Source organism: Anabrus simplex, chromosome 2, assembly GCF_040414725.1.
Source record: "Anabrus simplex isolate iqAnaSimp1 chromosome 2, ASM4041472v1, whole genome shotgun sequence".
NCBI lineage: Eukaryota > Metazoa > Arthropoda > Insecta > Orthoptera > Tettigoniidae > Anabrus > Anabrus simplex.
Window position 1 is genome coordinate 426,354,049 of NC_090266.1, and position 16,979 is coordinate 426,371,027.

General features: G+C 44.5%; 1 protein-coding gene across 3 annotated transcripts in view; it reads right to left on the minus strand.

The window, feature by feature from the left end:
* Positions 1-10,243, minus strand: part of LOC136862877 (uncharacterized) — a 267,146-nt gene extending 256,903 nt beyond the window's left edge. For 2 of the 3 annotated variants that reach the window (XM_067139152.2, XM_067139150.2), the window contains exon 1: positions 10,145-10,243. In XM_067139152.2, coding sequence (XP_066995253.2) covers positions 10,145-10,234 — 90 coding nt within the window. In that variant the 5' untranslated portion in view covers positions 10,235-10,243. The remainder of the gene's footprint in view (positions 1-10,144) is intronic. The other variant, XM_067139151.2, reaches the window with a different exon arrangement.
* Between the last annotated feature and the right edge of the window lie 6,736 nt (positions 10,244-16,979).

A 16,979-nucleotide genomic window follows, 5' to 3' on the forward strand; every position in this document is an offset into this window, starting at 1 on the left:
ACGGCTGCCGACAGTGGGGTTCGAACCCACTATCTCCCTGATGCAAGCTCACAGCCGCGCGCCCCTAACCACACGGCCAACTCTAACGGTACTTTTGAAATTAAAATTCATGTCTTTGTGGTTCGGATTACACATAAATATGGAGGTCTTGTGGCTACGACTACACTGTCATCAGTCACGTTAACTTACTTAACTTACTTCTTCATTACAATATTAAATGGCCATTATTCGTAGAAAAGTAATATTATTAAACTTCCGTACTCTTTTAGAAAAACGGGGGTAATCACGATCAGAAGGGACTTTCTGGCATCGAAGAGCCAGAAGCAATTTCAAACAGAAACGTATTGAATGTGTTTTTGGGAATCCGAAAAGATTTCTTTGCTAGATTTTGTCGGGCTAGGAACGATCCCATCTTGCAAAGAACACGGTGCATGAATTTGTACATAAATGCGCGAGTTACTGCACTTTATCCCACTTGATTCCCGTCGTTTGATAATTGTCGCCACCACCGGCAGAACGTCCCACGAACCATGCCAGTTAGACACCGACGAGCGATGAACCGCCAGCGTGGGACACAAATCCAACTACGAGCTTTTTAACCGCAACAACTTTAATATACGCTATTGGAACTGGAATTACCGCGGCTGCTGGCACCAGACTGTCCCTCCAATGGATACTCGTTAAAGGATTTAAAGTGTACTCATTCCGATTACGGGGCCTCGGATGAGTCCCGTATCGTTATTTTTCGTCACTACCTCCCCGTGCCGGGAGTGGGTAATTTGCGCGCCTGCTGCCTTCCTTGGATGTGGTAGCCGTTTCTCAGGCTTCCTTTCCGGAATCGAACCCTGATTCCCCGTTACCCGTTACAACCATGGTAGGCGCAGAACCTACCATCGACAGTTGATAAGGCAGACATTTGAAAGATGCGTCGCCGGTACGAGGACCGTGCGATCAGCCCAAAGTTATTCAGTCACCAAGGCAAACGGACCGGACGAGCCGACCGATTGATTTTGATCTAATAAAAGCGCCCTTCCACTTCTGGTCGGGACTCTGTTTGCATGTATTAGCTCTAGAATTACCACAGTTATCCAAGTAAAGTGGTACGATCTAAGGAACCATAACTGATTTAATGAGCCATTCGCTGTTTCACCTTAATTTGGCTTGCACTGAGACATGCATGGCTTAATCTTTGAGACAAGCATATGACTACTGGCAGGTTCAACCAGGGAGCTGGCTCGGCCGAGTGGCCGCCAACTAAAATTTCATAGGCCGCCGAGCACGGGCTCTCACCCGGCTACATCAAGAATTAAAAATATTATATCAATTTAATTATAAGCATGAGAAACAAGCATGCGTCATTTCAAACGAGTTCGTCCTAAGCAACAACTAACCTATTGTGATTGATTCTGCTTATCAGCTAAGAGCTGAACTTCGCTATGGAGCAAAGACTGAGACATGTTCACAGATGAGGGAGATATGAAATGTTTGTCGAGATTGTATTTATTAATATTGCTCTGCTCGGAAAGTTTCCTTTGGTGACATTGGAATTGCCAGCCTGAAAATTTCTACTACACAGTGGTGTAACTTGGACGGCGAGGGTTGGTACAGCTCACATGGTAATGTGTCGATCTTCTAGCCGAGTTTGCCGTGCGGTTAGGGGCGCACAGCTGTGAGCTTGCATCCGGTAGATAGGGAGTTCGAGCCCCACTGTCGGCAGCTCTGAATGTAATTTTCGGTGGTTTCCCATTTTCAGACCAGGCAAATGCTAGGACTGTATCTTAATTAAGGCCATGGCCGCTTCCTTTCCACTCCTAGGCCTTCCGTACCCCATCGGCGCCATAAGATCTATGTCGGTGCTACGTAAAACAAAATTGTAAATTCTCTTCCTCTGTTGGTTGCAATCTGACCTTGTGCAGTCGTGTAGTTTTTATGTCGTTAATTGTGAATATTTATTGTCGATTCTAACGAAAGCGGTCTTCAAACATTCATAATGATGTCATTGGTCTTAGTTCCCACTAACTACTCTTGACGGTTTTGGGAAACGCAGAGGTGCCGGAATTTTGTTCCACAGTTATTTTACGTCCCGATTACTCTACCGCCACGAGGCTAGCACCTTCAAGTACTACTGGACTAAGACGGGATAGAACCCGCCAAGTTAGGCTCAGAAAGCCAGCGTTCTACCGTCTGAGTCACGTAGTCCGGTTCAAGCATCCATAAGACTCTCCTAAAATGAGAAGACAGTAAAATCAAATATACACAATAAGCTGACTGACTGGATGACGATCCGACTACTTAAACAGGAAGAGTATCAGACCGGAAGGCTGCATCTACGAAGTTCTCAAGTTCAACTCGAGATGATGATAGCCCTCTATGCAAACTTACATTTTTTTTTTTTTTTTTGCTAGGGGCTTTACGTCGCACCGACACAGATAGGTCTTATGGCGACGATGGGATAGGAAAGGCCTAGGAGTTGGAAGGAAGCGGCCGTGGCCTTAATTAAGGTACAGCCCCAGCATTTGCCTGGTGAGAAAATGGGAAACCACGGAAAACCATCTTCAGGGCTGCCGATAGTGGGATTCGAACCTACTATCTCCCGGATGCAAGCTCACAGCCGCGCGCCTCTACGCGCACGGCCAACTCGCCCGGTCAAACTTACTTTTACATGTGAATTGGATTTTCACGACCGCACTGAAATCGAAATTTACTTTCAACGTGTTAGGTCGGGTTATACGTACATACCGTATAGTACGTGTTGAAGAGATGTTAAGTACAGAACAAAAATGAACAACCGAACGCCAGTGGGTTCCGAACCCACAACCTCCCGATTTCGTGGCTGTTGCTCTAACATTTGAACTATGGTTGAAAGGTTGTAGGCGACATGTACAATATAAAACACGGTCATTTTATTGTTGCTAGTTTCATTAGTGGTTTATCATAGCTGTGCTATCAGCAGGGGCGTAGCCAGGGAGGGGTTACTGGGGGTTAGAACCTCCCCCCCCCCCAATTGAACTTTCACAAAAAGAAAATAAATAGAAACTGACAGTAAACAATAAACTTCTTTTATGTGATCAAGATAAACTCCCTGCAATCTACTGCTTGTTGAGAGTGTTTGCCACTCTACCTGTCACCACTGCAGCCAGTGAGAGATCATTTTCAACATTAAGACGCCTTAAAACCTACCTCAGAAATACCACAAGTGAAAGTCGACTCAACAGGTTGGCTCCCTTGAACATTCACAGAGACATAGTTGTAAAACCAACAGATGTGTTAAATTTATTTTCTAGGAAGCCTCGAAAATTAGATTTTTAGATTGTAAACTGAACATACCGTTTGAGATAAAACTGCTGACCTCGATCATATTGTTCTTGTTCTGTATTTTAAAGTAAGAATTTTGTAGTGTATTGCAATCTGAATATCACATACAGTAATTCACTCTTGTATCAGTATCCTTATGACAGTCATGCATGCGCGTACCAGACACGCACAAGCACAAGCACTTTCATTATGTTATATCTTAATTTTGTAACTGCAACCCCCCCCCCCCCCATTGGCCGATCCTGGCTACGCTACTGGCTATCAGATACCTGACTGCCAGTAGGCCTACTGAGATGGACACTACGAAATTCGAAGAAGGGCGAGAGGGGGGAGGAAGTGCATCGAGACTGTCCCTTTGACAAAATTTCAACGAAGGGATTTATAGTCACAATGTTGATCGTCAGCAGTAGATGTAAGGACATACATTTATTTTCGCTAGTCTGACGGTATGCCTTTGACCGGGCGAGTAGGCCGTGCGGTTAGGAGCGCGCGACTGTGAGCTTGCATCCGAGAGATAGTGGGTTCGAATCTCACTGTCGGCAGCCCTGAAGATGGTTTGCCGTTGTTTCCCATTTTCACACCTGGTAAATGCTGGGGCTGTACCTTAATTAAGGCCACGGCCGCTTCCTTCCAACTCCTAGGCGTTTCCTATACCATCGTCGCCATAAGACCTATCTGTGTCGGAGCGACGTAAACCGATCTCGATACCTGCAGTCGCTTAAGTGCGGCCAGTATCCAGTAATCGGGAGATAGTGGGTTCGAGCCCCACTGTCGGCAGCCCTGAAGATGGTTTTCCGTGGTTTCCTATTTTCACATCAGGCAAATGCCGGGGCTGTACCTTAATTAAGGCTACGGCCGCTTCCTCCCAATTCCTAGGCCTTTCCTATCCCATCGTCGCCATAAGGCATATCTGTGTCGGTGCGACGTAAAGCAAATAGCAAAAAAAAAAGTGCGACGTAAAGCCACTAGCAAAAAACAGGTATGCATTTGCTGGCGAGACCTAGTGTTTATAGTGCTCTACGTCTTCTGGTATTGGTTAGAATAAATTTGTTACCTTCATTGACCTGTCTCAGTCTCATCCTTGGCTTTGACAATAGGAAAGTGAGTGAGGTTTGAGCGTGCAAGTGATGCCATTCCTTACGCAGTCAGTCTCTATCATAAATTGTGTGAAGTGTTACACATAGGGTCAGTTGGTGCATGCATTTCAGTAGGCTTGGCAGACTGATATGCAATGCAACGTGTCGATCGGCGAGGGAAGTAACGGGATATTACCTCTCTCCTCATTGCCCTAGTACACCTCTTCAGTGACACCTTAGGCCCCCTATGATAGTTGATGGTGGAGCTGTTGATGATCCAGTCAGCCTTCGGACTGACTACTCAACGTACAGGATGAGGGTCAAAAACATGGTCTAGTCCCAAACGAATTCTAACAATAAATAATATGAAGGATATATAAACTCACGCATCCAAAAGAGAGTACAATAGGAATGCTATGTAATACAAAACTACGTCCGAATGAGACGATCATCGCAACTACACCAGAAGGTAATATTTTGTTAACACAGTTTCAGAGGCAAGGGCTCCAATGCGTGTGCACAGTGGAAGATGGTCGCTGAGACTCAATCAACACCATTGTAGGCAGTATACAGACTTTCAAAGTTGTCACATTATGAAAACCATTTCTTGTGTTTCGAATTCTATGTAATTTTTTTTTTGCTACGGGCTTTACGTCGCACCGACACAGATAGGTCTTATGGCGACGATGGGATAGGAAGGGCCTAGGAGTTGGAAGGAAGCGGCCGTGGCCTTAATTAAGGTACAGCCCCAGCATTTGCCTGGTGTGAAAATGGGAAACCACGGAAAACCATCTTCAGGGCTGCCGACAGTGGGATTCGAACCCACGATCCCCCGGATGCAAGCTCACGGCCGCACGCCTCTACGCGCACGGCCAACTCGCCCGGTAAATGTAAAATTGTAGAGATACATATTTTTATGTATACTTTACCACGCTTTCTAGTAATGCTGTTAAATTTAATGGTGTACTTACAGTCAGTCCGCAATCACTGCAGGTCATTTCTTCCCCACGCTGATATTTGAGAAAGGAGAAATGAGAACGTCCGCCTCTGTGGTGTAGTGATTAGTGTGATTAGCTGCCACCCCCCGGAGGCCCGGGTTCGATTCTCGGCTCTGCCACGAAATTTAAAAAGTGGTACGAGGGCTGGAACGGGGTCCACTCAACCTCGGGAGGTCAACTGAGTAGAGGTGGGTTCAATTCCCACCTCAGCCATCCTGGAAGTGGTTTTCTGTAGTTTCCCACTTCTCCTCCAGGCAAATGCCGGGATGGTACCTAACTTAAGTCCACGGCCGCTTCCTTCCCTCTCCATTGTCTCTCCCATCCCATCATCCCGTTCCCCATCAAGGCCCCTGTTCAGCATAGCAGATGAGGCCGCCTGGGCGAGGTAATGGTCATCCTCCCCAGTTGTATCCCCCGACTTAGAGTCTGAAACTCCAGGACACTGCCCTTGAGGCGGTAGAGGTGGGATCCCTCGCTGAGTCCGAGGGAAAAGCCAACCCTGGAGGGTAAACAGATTAAGAAGAAGAATTGAGAGTAGCAAATGCTCCTGCTACCTTAAAAATCATAGGTAGGAAGACGAGACATGTGGTAGCATCGATATACCGAAAATTCATACACTTAGCAAAACAGTGAGGAAAACCAACTTCGTTCTGTATAATATAATAATTTTACAACATGTTTTGAATAATTTTGAGCGAATCAAACTATGCAGGTTCTTTTTTGTAGCAACTGTAAAATAGTGGATATTCCAGTAAACATTACAGTCTACTCTTGAGATATACCGGGCGAGTGGCTAAGTGGTTTAGGTCACGTAACTGTCAGCTTGAATTCGGGAGATAGTGGGTTCGAACCTCATTGTCGGCAGCCCTGCAGATGGTTTTCCGTGGTTTCCCATTTCCACACCAGGCAAATACTGGGGCTGTAGCCTACCATCACGCCATGGTTAATTCCTTCCCACTCCCAGCCCTTTCCTAGCCCATAATCGCCATATGTCCTCTCTGTGTCTGTCTGATGTCAGGCAAAAAAAAAAAAAAAACCTCTTGAGATGCATGTCCCAGAACCTGAAACATTTACAGACAAGAGCACGGAATCGTGCTGATGCATCTAGTTTCAAATAGTGTTTTCTCTTGTCTAATGTTGATAGATTCTCCTTAACATTCTTCGCCACGCCAGTGCCCTCATGTGACAGTATCTTCTTTGCTTGAAGTAAACTCCGGTGCACAAACAGTATCCTATGAACAAAGGTCAGCTCTTGGTCAAAAGTGAAAGGGGAGGAGTAAAGAACCTGAGTAGTTGAAGTATGCTGCTTTGTATAGTGTGTCTACACCAGACCCGTGAAACGGTGGACTTACTTCAGAAGTGCGAAAATAGGTATACCCTACACCAACTCAGTAACACACCTATCTTTTGGAACAATAGACCTACTCTAAAGGTGTGAAAAGATGTAACCCCTGCATAGCTCTGTGACACGCACACAGACAGGCACATGATGGAACGAGGTTGATCGTAGCAATGGCGAGTCCAATAGTCATACTATTAGTTATACAGGCTGAACTGAAATTCGCGCACTCGGGCGTCGCAGCATATCAGTCGTGCTGTACACTTGGTGCAGTGGATAGAGTTTTGGGTTAGCATGCAGGAGGTCGAGAGGTCGATCTTGGCTTGAGGCGTAAGTTTTTTATTTCGTAAATGTAGTCCAGTCCGCCTCTGTGGGGCTGCCACCCCCGGAGGCCCGGGTTCGATTCCCGGCTCTGCCATGAAATTTGAAAAGTGGTACGAGGGCTGGAACGGGGTCCACTCAGTCTCGGGACATCAACTGAGTAGAGGTGGGTTCAATTCCCACCTCAGCCATCCTGGAAGTGGTTTTCGGTGGTTTCCCACTTCTCCTCTAGGCAAATGCCGGGATGGTACCTAACTTAAGGCCACGGCCGCTTCCTTCCCTCTTCCTTGCCTATCCCTTCCAATCTTCCCATCCCCCGGCAAGGCCCCTGTTCAACATAGCAGGTGAGGCCGCCTGGGCGAGGTACTGGTCATCCTCCCCAGTTGTATCCCTCGACCCAGTGTCTGAAGCTCCAGGGCACTGCCTTTGAGGCGGTAGAGGTGGGATCCCTCGCTGAGTCCGAGGGAAAAGCCAACCCTGGAGGGTAAGCAGATTAAGAAAGAAAGAAAGAAAGAAAGAAAGAAAGAAAGAAAGAAAGAAGAAATAAATAAATAAATAAATAAATAAATAAATAAATAAATAAATAAATAAATAAATAAATAAATAAATAAATAAAATGACCTAATCTACGTTTACGTGGAGTTTGCGTTAGTGTGTATATTGTCGTTGTTACTCCAACATCTCGTAACTCCAGAGAAATTTCGAGTAAACTTACACTGAATGGGAAATGTCGGTCCTCAGATGTCTATAGAACCTTATGCTGCAACAAATATATATTTTTGTATAAATGGAATGCTCATATGTCGGCTAATACAAAACCTCGTAAATTGGACATAAGATATTTTGATGTTCTAAAGTTTTAATGTGTTAACACAACACTTCGTAAATTTTAATAATGTTATTGCTTTTATGTCCTACTAACTACTTTGACGGTTTTCGGAGACTTCGTGATGCCAGAATTTAATCCCGCAGGAGTTCCCTTACGTCCACGTAAGTACTAACACGAGGCTGACCTATTTCAGCACTTTCAAATACCTAACACCGGACTGAACCAGTCAGTCCTGCACTTTCGTAAATTCATGAGTTGGATATTAAGTTATTCATGAAACCTCGCACCTCCAAATGATTTGACCTGTTATTCTATTTTCAATTTTCAATTATTTGCATTAGAATAGAGTTCTAAATGTGCATTAACAATGACACGTATTCACTTTTTTTCTGATTCTTATTGTAAAGTTACGTTCTATCTTTTTTGCTAATGTTTTAACCTCTCACCTCTCACTAACACATCTTAGGTTTTCGGCGATGCAAGAACGGGAATGTTAGCGGCCATGACCGTAATTAAGGCACAGCCCCAGCACTTTCCTGGTGTAAAAATGGGAAACTACGGAACCATCTTCAGGGCTGTCGACGGTGAGATTCGAACCCACCATCTCCCGAATGCAAGCTCACAGCTACGCGACCTTAACCGCACGACCTAATCGCTCGGTCTCTATCAATATTATTGTTCTTTCTGAAAATATTAGATTTCTGGAGATAGGAATTTTCAGATTAACAGCGACGGTTTGCGTATTTAGTTAGAGCTGATGTTTGAAATGGGAGCAACCGTGGTCTACATAGTAGGAGCTATCCCGCCATTCACTTACAGTTGAAGTGGGAAACCAATGAGTTTAAAATTTAATGGCGAATGGCCTCCGAAGAAGTCTGGTGCAGGTTTTTCTAGTTGGCGTCAATGGGTGACTTGCGTATGTGTGGGAATGGGAGCCTACTTAACATGAAAATTTAACGCTGAAAACGGCACACATACCTAGTCCTCGACCCAGAGGAATTAACCAATGAAGGTTTTAATTTTTAATTTCGTGTGGCTATTTCTAGCCGGGTGCAGCCCTTGTAAGGCAGACCCTCCGATGAGGGTGCGCGGCATCTGCCATGTGTAGGTAACTGCGTGTTATTGTGGTGGAGGATAGTGTTATGTGTGGTGTGTGAGTTGCAGGGATGTTGGGGACAGCACAAACACCCAGCCCCCGAGCCATTGGAATTAGCCAATGAAGGTTAAAATCCCCGACCCGGCCGAGAATCGAACCCGGGACCCTCTGTCCCGAAGGCCAGTACGCTGACCATTCAGCCAACGAGTCGGACACCAATGAAGGTGAAAATCCCTGACCATGTCGAGAATTGAGAAAAGGCCAGCATGTTAAACGGTTAGTCAAGGAGCCTGGCGCCAATGGGTTGGAATTTCCTTTATATTCGAGCCTGTATCTTGAAAGATATGACGCTCAGCAGTATTTTAATGTCCAGGAGTAGAATTTTCAACCAATTCTCTACTGAGGTGTCTTACCTGGGGCCGAAGAAGTACCGTTCCAGTCCAGTCCAGTGACTGAGCTGGGAAGCATACGTCAGAGGTCATCATTGGTACTCCCAAATAAGTAATATTCCAATTTTGACCCAATATTGTTCCCTATTCAGTCTCTTGCCATGACGATTAAACGACAATATCTTCCTTCGTAATCGTCAGATAACAATACGTTGGCTTTCAGAAAGGGTCTCCCGTTGAGGCAAATCCGCACTGAATCTCATGGTAAGTACCAGAAGCATTTGATTTGTTACGGAGTACTTTTCGAATATAATACAAGATATTACACGGCATTAAATAAACCAACACTCAAAATCAAAACTGTGCCACAATAGCTACAGAAGTGACTAGGATGAGCTACGCAACAGCTATATATTGTTATGTTGTGAGGGTTATAATGAGCATCGATTACTGGAACCAACACACTCACGTAATTGAGACGGAGAATATTTCCTCCTGCTGCATCAAGTTCCTGATCAACGTAGGTATTCAGTTATGAATTAAGTTGACTTCTGGAATAATTTCAACTATAATATAAAGTGTATTGTAATAAAAATCAGTCTTTCTTGCTGCATTTCTCAGGCATTACCTTAAATGACTAGGTTTATCGACATAACCACATATTCTAAACAACAAACCAAAGTGGAATATGAGACCTCATGACATTCCTCGTGAATATATGTTTCTAGGACTGTCATATACAGGTGAATGGACAACAGTTGACGATGTTACTGTTACTTACCTCGAAGGAATCGACGGAGGCGTGAGGGTCGTCTGCAGCCAGGAGCTCCTGAAGGAACTCCTGCGTGATACCTACTCTTGTGCCTGCCATCCCACTATGAGCGTGTCGACTGAATGAAGAGAGGCATCCTCTACCAGACAACAGGGGGTTTCGGCTTAACGAGCCAAACTCAATGCAGGAAGGGCCCACTTTATCTATGTCAATCTACGATTTACTGTCCTGTATGTATCAACCCGCTTCTATAGAGTGCAACATCCACAGGAAATCCACCCATACGAAACAATTTATAAGATGTTTCAGTGTAAGAGGAAACCAAACTCCGATGAAATGAACAATTTGTATACAAGAGGGAAGAAAATAAATAATTACGACGCTTTAGTTAGGCCGATGTATAATTTAGAGACCGACAATAGGTTTCTCAAATTGTGATACCATCTGCTAGAGATGACCACAGGGAATACGAGGATCATTTCACTGTTACTGCTTCCTTCACTGGCTGAAGATGGGTGATAAACGTGCCTGCTGTACGAAAGTACAAAAATTGAAGTCTATGCTGGAACCAAGAAGACAGATTTACAAAATAAATGATGTACATATTCAAAAATAAAATCGTAGATACTGACGTTACAATGAAATCTGTTGCAGTGTCTTCACTAGACTGAATGTTTACTTAGGGGTGCTTGATCAGTAAGGAGCCCCAGTACTTAATCCTATCCCAATATTTCCTTGGAATAAAAGCATAACGGCGTGTGTCAATATTTCACTACGAATGGCCCTAATTAGAGAATGGATATCAAAGTCTGATTAAAACCTGTACAGGCCATGGGTTGTAGTAATTAGGACGAATATGAAATGAAATGCAATCATTGTGGACGAAAATTTAACAGTTCTATATTGACTGAAAAGTGTCTCGATTTATTTCTACTTACATAATCAGGTTTCAGTCCTCTTGGTACATTAGTGAGGCTTTCTTTTACTTACACGACTTCTCCTTTCCTTTTGGAAAGTAAGGGACCTCCCTACATCTCAATAACCGTACACTAAAACACAATTAAAATTCCTTCAATATGTTTCACGTACGTTGAAATGTAGTGGGCAAAGTGAGACACAATCACTTACTTAGTTGTCAGGAAGGTTATGAGTGTTTTTGACAGAAAGCATCCTGTACGCAATGACACTCCTTGAGAACACTTGTCTTATCCAATTTTGAAAAACGTGAGTAAGAGGTAGCATTGCCTTCTTGGTTAGGTTTGTGATAATTCAATCTCGAAAGTAGGCGTCGAAACTTGCATTTTCCCATATGAATCTGTCACAACATTTAAATTGTCGTTCCAAAACTCGCCGTAGACAATCAACCAATAGAAAAGAACAATTTCAGCACGCGACTTCACGCTACAATTTACGCGCGGTTTATGTCACTATTTCTTGAAATATGCTAGTATTTCATGCAGTTTTGTGCTCTGAATACGGTGAAGGCCTTTTAGAATGACGGAGAATATTACTTTTGTTGAGGAAGGTCAAGGTTGAAGAACGAAGTCTGGTCCTCATTCCTGGAGAAAAACTAAGGAAAAAAGAGAGAAGGGGCTATGAATATTTACATCCTGATGTTTTAGTTGAGAGTTTCCACCTTTAATATATAGTGAAACCTCATTAATGTGTTTCTGTTGGGGACAATTATATTTTCTCGACTTGAAGCAGTTTAATTTTGTCTTCATTGAAACATTTTATTCCTCTGCTCCTCAAGTCTCGTCAGAACTCTGAATACACAAACCCACAGGCGCAAATGGATAGCGCTGAGTATCTCAGGCGGTAGAGCACTGGCCTTCTGAGTTCAGTTTGGTGGGTTCGATCCCGGATCAGTCCGGGGGTATTTAAAAGTGCTCAAGTAGGCCTACATCAGCCTCTTGTCGATAGATTTATCGGCATGTAAAGGAGCTAGTGCGGGACAAAATTCCAGCACCTCGACGTCTTCAAAATCAGTTAGATGGACGTAAAACCAATAATATTATTATTTATTAATACAAAGGTTACAGTTTTAGCAGAATCGACAAGCTTGAAGGTCAAGCTACTTGTTATCTCGCAAATCTTGTTGAAGAAACAAAAGTTCTTTGTGATGGATCTCAAGAGGAGGGATCAGATTTGAGAGTAAAATGCATTATTAACAAGAACAAACACAACGAAGTGATGTTTTATTGTTGAATTTGGTTCCATTGTGAGTGCAGTGTAGCTTATAAGGGAAGATTTTCCTCCGAGTCATGAGTGGCGATCGATAGGATGTAAATGTGACAAATCACACTGGAGTGTTTGAGTTATTAGTGAATACATTATATTGACAGGAGAAAAGTGTACTATTTTACTAGTTTTTACACTGACTGACAGAGCATATGCAACACCAAGAAGGAGTGGTCAGAACTTTATGCCAATTGCAGGGTAGACTGACGTCACTGAGGTATGCTCATGATGTGAAATGCGCCGCTGTGCTGCGCACGTAGCGAACGATAAATGGGACACGGCGTTGGCGAATGGCCCACTTCGTACCGTGATTTCTCAGCCGACAGTCATTGTAGAACGTGTTGTCGTGTGCCACAGGACACGTGTATAGCTAAGAATGCCAGGCCGCCGTCAACGGAGGCATTTCCAGCAGACAGACGACTTTACGAGGGGTATGGTGATCGGGCTGAGAAGGGCAGGTTGGTCGCTTCGTCAAATCGCAGCCGATACCCATAGGGATGTGTCCACGGTGCAGCGCCTGTGGCGAAGATTGTTGGTGCAGGGACATGTGGCACGTGCGAGGGGTCCAGGCGCAGCCCGAGTGACGTCAGCACGCGAGGATCGGCGCATCCGCCGCCAAGCGGTGGCAGCTCCGCACGCCACGTCAACCGCCATTCTTCAGCATGTGCAAGACACCCTGGCTGTTCCAATATCGACCAGAACAATTTCCCGTCGATTGGTTGAAGGAGGCCTGCACTCCCGGCGTCCGCTCAGAAGACTACCATTGACTCCACAGCATAGACGTGCACGCCTGGCATGGTGCCGGGCTAGAGCGACTTGGATGAGGGAATGGCGGAACGTCGTGTTCTCCGATGAGTCACGCTTCTGTTCTGTCAGTGATAGTCACCGCAGACGAGTGTGGCGTCGGCGTGGAGAAAGGTCAAATCCGGCAGTAACTGTGGAGCGCCCTACCGCTAGACAACGCGGCGTCATGGTTTGGGGCGCTATTGCGTATGATTCCACGTCACCTCTAGTGCGTATTCAAGGCACGTTAAATGCACACCGCTACGTGCAGCATGTGCTGCGGCCGGTGGCACTCCCGTACCTTCAGGGGCTGCCCAATGCTCTGTTTCAGCAGGATAATGCCCGCCCACACACTGCTCGCATCTCCCAACAGGCTCTACGAGGTGTACAGATGCTTCCGTGGCCAGCGTACTCTCCGGATCTCTCACCAATCGACCACGTGTGGGATCTCATTGGACGCCGTTTGCAAACTCTGCCCCAGCCTCGTACGGACGACCAACTGTGGCAAATGGTTGACAGAGAATGGAGAACCATCCCTCAGGACACCATCCGCACTCTTATTGACTCTGTACCTCGACGTGTTTCTGCGTGCATCGCCGCTCGCGGTGGTCCTACATCCTACTGAGTCGATGCCGTGCGCATTGTGTAACCTGCATATCGGTTTGAAATAAACATCAATTATTCGTCCGTGCCGTCTCTGTTTTTTCCCCAACATTCATCTCTTTCGAACCACTCCTTCTTGGTGTTGCATTTGCTCTGTCAGTCAGTGTATTATAATATTACATTCAGTAGTTTTTCTCTTTTCTTGTTTCTTTAATAAGTAGTGGTTGGTAAAATGTTCGATTTTCTCACTGGATGGTCCAAAACTCGTCTTATTCAAAATAGAAATTTAATTTATTGACGTTCTACTAATTATACTTATAATTCCTCAATAAGACGACAGTCTGCCCTTAGGCTTGAATGTACGGTAATACAATTAAATACGTTTTTCGCTTTTCTTGAAAAAAAAACCCCACTTACGGTGGATAAGCCGAGTTTTGCAACGGACCACCTCATATGTGGTGACCGTTTTCACGTTGGCACTTTAGTGTGTGCCTCAGTAATGTTGCGTCGCAATCAGTGCAAATCGAGATTAGGAACAGTTCAATACTGATAGCATCGTCGAGTTTGTTCTCAGCACATCATTGTTTGGTTGGGTGATAAAGGCAATCCTTTTCTTACTGTTTAGTGACCACTGGCGGACGTTAAAAGTAACGTTCTGCACATTCGTGCCCTTCAGTGCAAGGATAGTGTGATCAGCTCGAAGTGATAATCGCTCTTTTCTACCACTGAAAAAGGATTCCATCCAGGAGTACATTAGATATGGTAGAAAAGTAAGTGAGAGTTCTATAATACCTAACCACTACCGACAATGTAGTTTTTACTTCTTTCATTTAGGAAGTAAACGTGCCTACTGCGCGAAGATACAAAAATTGAAGTCTATGCTGGAACCAAGAAGACAGACTTACAAAATAAATGATGTACATATTCAAACATATATTTTATACTGACGTTATAATGAAATTAAATGATTCGGGAATCGAATTGCTATAACTGAGATTACTTCAACAACTTCTGTAAACGTGCTAGCGGAGATAGGATGAGCACCACCATCCCACATGGCGCTACAGCCCTAATGGCCTTGGCCTACAGAGCAACCGCTACTCAGCTTGAAGGCCTACAGATTACGAGGTGATACATGGTCAGGGCGATGAGTCGACTCAGCCGTTATTCTTGGGATTCTAGACCAGGGCCGCTATCTCACCGTCGGATAAGTTCCTCAAGTTGTTTTAAAGTAGGCTGAGATGACCTTCACTGAACTGGCTGGGAATCGAACCCGGGGCCTCCGTGTAACAGTCAGGCTCACAACCCCTACACCGCAGGGCTGGCCATAATATGATAAACTGGTTAATTATAATTATTAATTAATTAATAATTATTTAAGAAGTACAACCAGAATACCTTCCGTAATATTACTTTGTATAAAAAGGACTAAACTAGAAATATATTTTAAAACGAAACAGATGGAGCTATGACTGCCCTAGTTGTAAGGAGTTCAATTACAGTCCTACTGAAGAATTATTTGATCTTTCCTTCATTGGAGGACGCGTTGAACACACATTTCGTTTAAGAAAGAGAGGTAAAGTCATTCCAGGAATACTGTAAATAAAATATTTCAATGTGTGCCGATCGTAGCTCAAGACTTTTATCATGATGTACTACCTTGGCCTACAACAGGGATATCGGATTACGGATTGAAGCACCGAATAGAAAACTTCATGTACAAAATTTTGATAAAACGAAACAACAATGATGAAGTTTAGTAATTTGTTTTTGGTGTAAAATAAAGCAATTTTAAGTGTATGCATTCCAAAATATTGTTTCGTGCCAGCCCTGTCGTAGCTCTCTTCCAGACCGAGGACCTCCCAGCCATCCCGAAAACAGGGCGCGACCTCTTCTTCTATTGTACTTTCGGCTAGTTTCCCCGTGTGCCTTCTCGAAGACGAAAGGGGAATCTTTCGCCCTTAGCTGAACCCCGAAGATTCTAGTACTCCATCATTTGTATATAAAAAGTCAGTAGTTGGAGTAGTGGGAGTGAGATGGCAGTAGTGCTTGGCTGCCGTTAGTGTCCTACAGGAGTCGTCCTGGAGCGGAGTACTATATGTGTACTGCCTTGGAGTACTGTATGCGTACCGATGTGTAGTCAGTGTGTGGAACAGCGGGTGTGAGTGGAGCTGGAGAAGTGCTAATTGTCGTTGTTGTAAAGAATATTGCAGTGCTGTTTAGCAATATTAAGTTGTTCCTGTTAAGTGACCGCTGGTTAGTTCCCAGTGTTGAGTAGTTCACTGTGTGGAGCGGCTATGTGAATTGACATGGGATGATTGTATGTGTGGCGGACTTTCTCTGGAGTCGAGCCAAGGAACACACGTCGTATGTCATGCTGACCAGTAGCTCTGTGTTCGAACCTGTCGTAACATTCAGGCTCACCACCCCTAGACCACACGGCTGGCCATGATAGATAAACTCAGAGTTGAGTCCATTGGCTGTAATAATAAGGACGAAAATGAAATGTAATGCAATAATGGTGGACGAAAGTTAACTGCTCTACATTAACTGAATAAAGCAGAAATTTGAAAGGTTTATCGATTTGTTTCTATTTTCATCATAGTCCGACTCGCTGGCTGAACGGTCAGCGTACTGGCCTTCGGTTCAGAGGGTCCCGGGTTCGATCCCCGGCCGGGTCGGGGATTTTAACCTTAATTGGTTAATTCCAATGGCACGGGGGCTGGGTGTATGTGTTGTCTTCATCATCATTTCATCCCCATCATGACGCGCAGGTCGCCTACGGCAGTCAAATAGGAAGACCTGCACCTGGTGAGCCGAACCCGTTCTGGGATATCCCGGCACTAAAAGCCATACGACATTTCATTTTATTTACATCATGAGGGTGCAGTCTTCTTGGTCCACTAGTGAGGCTTTCTTTTAATTATATGACTTCTCCCTTCCTTATGGATATTAAGGGACCTTCCTCCATCTCAATAACCGTACACTAAAATACAATTACAATTCCTTCAATATGTTTCACGTACGTTGAAATGTAGTGGGGAAACTGAGCCACAAGCACTATGAGAGGACATGAGCATGCCGAGCAAAAGTGAAAGCGAAACATGCCAATAAAAATTATAGCCCGTTTCAGGTAAAGATCGCCCAGCTGAAGTCCTGCTGTGAGGCACTTGAAAATAGACAGCAATATTAGTAAAGTATGGTCGTTCAGGGTCGA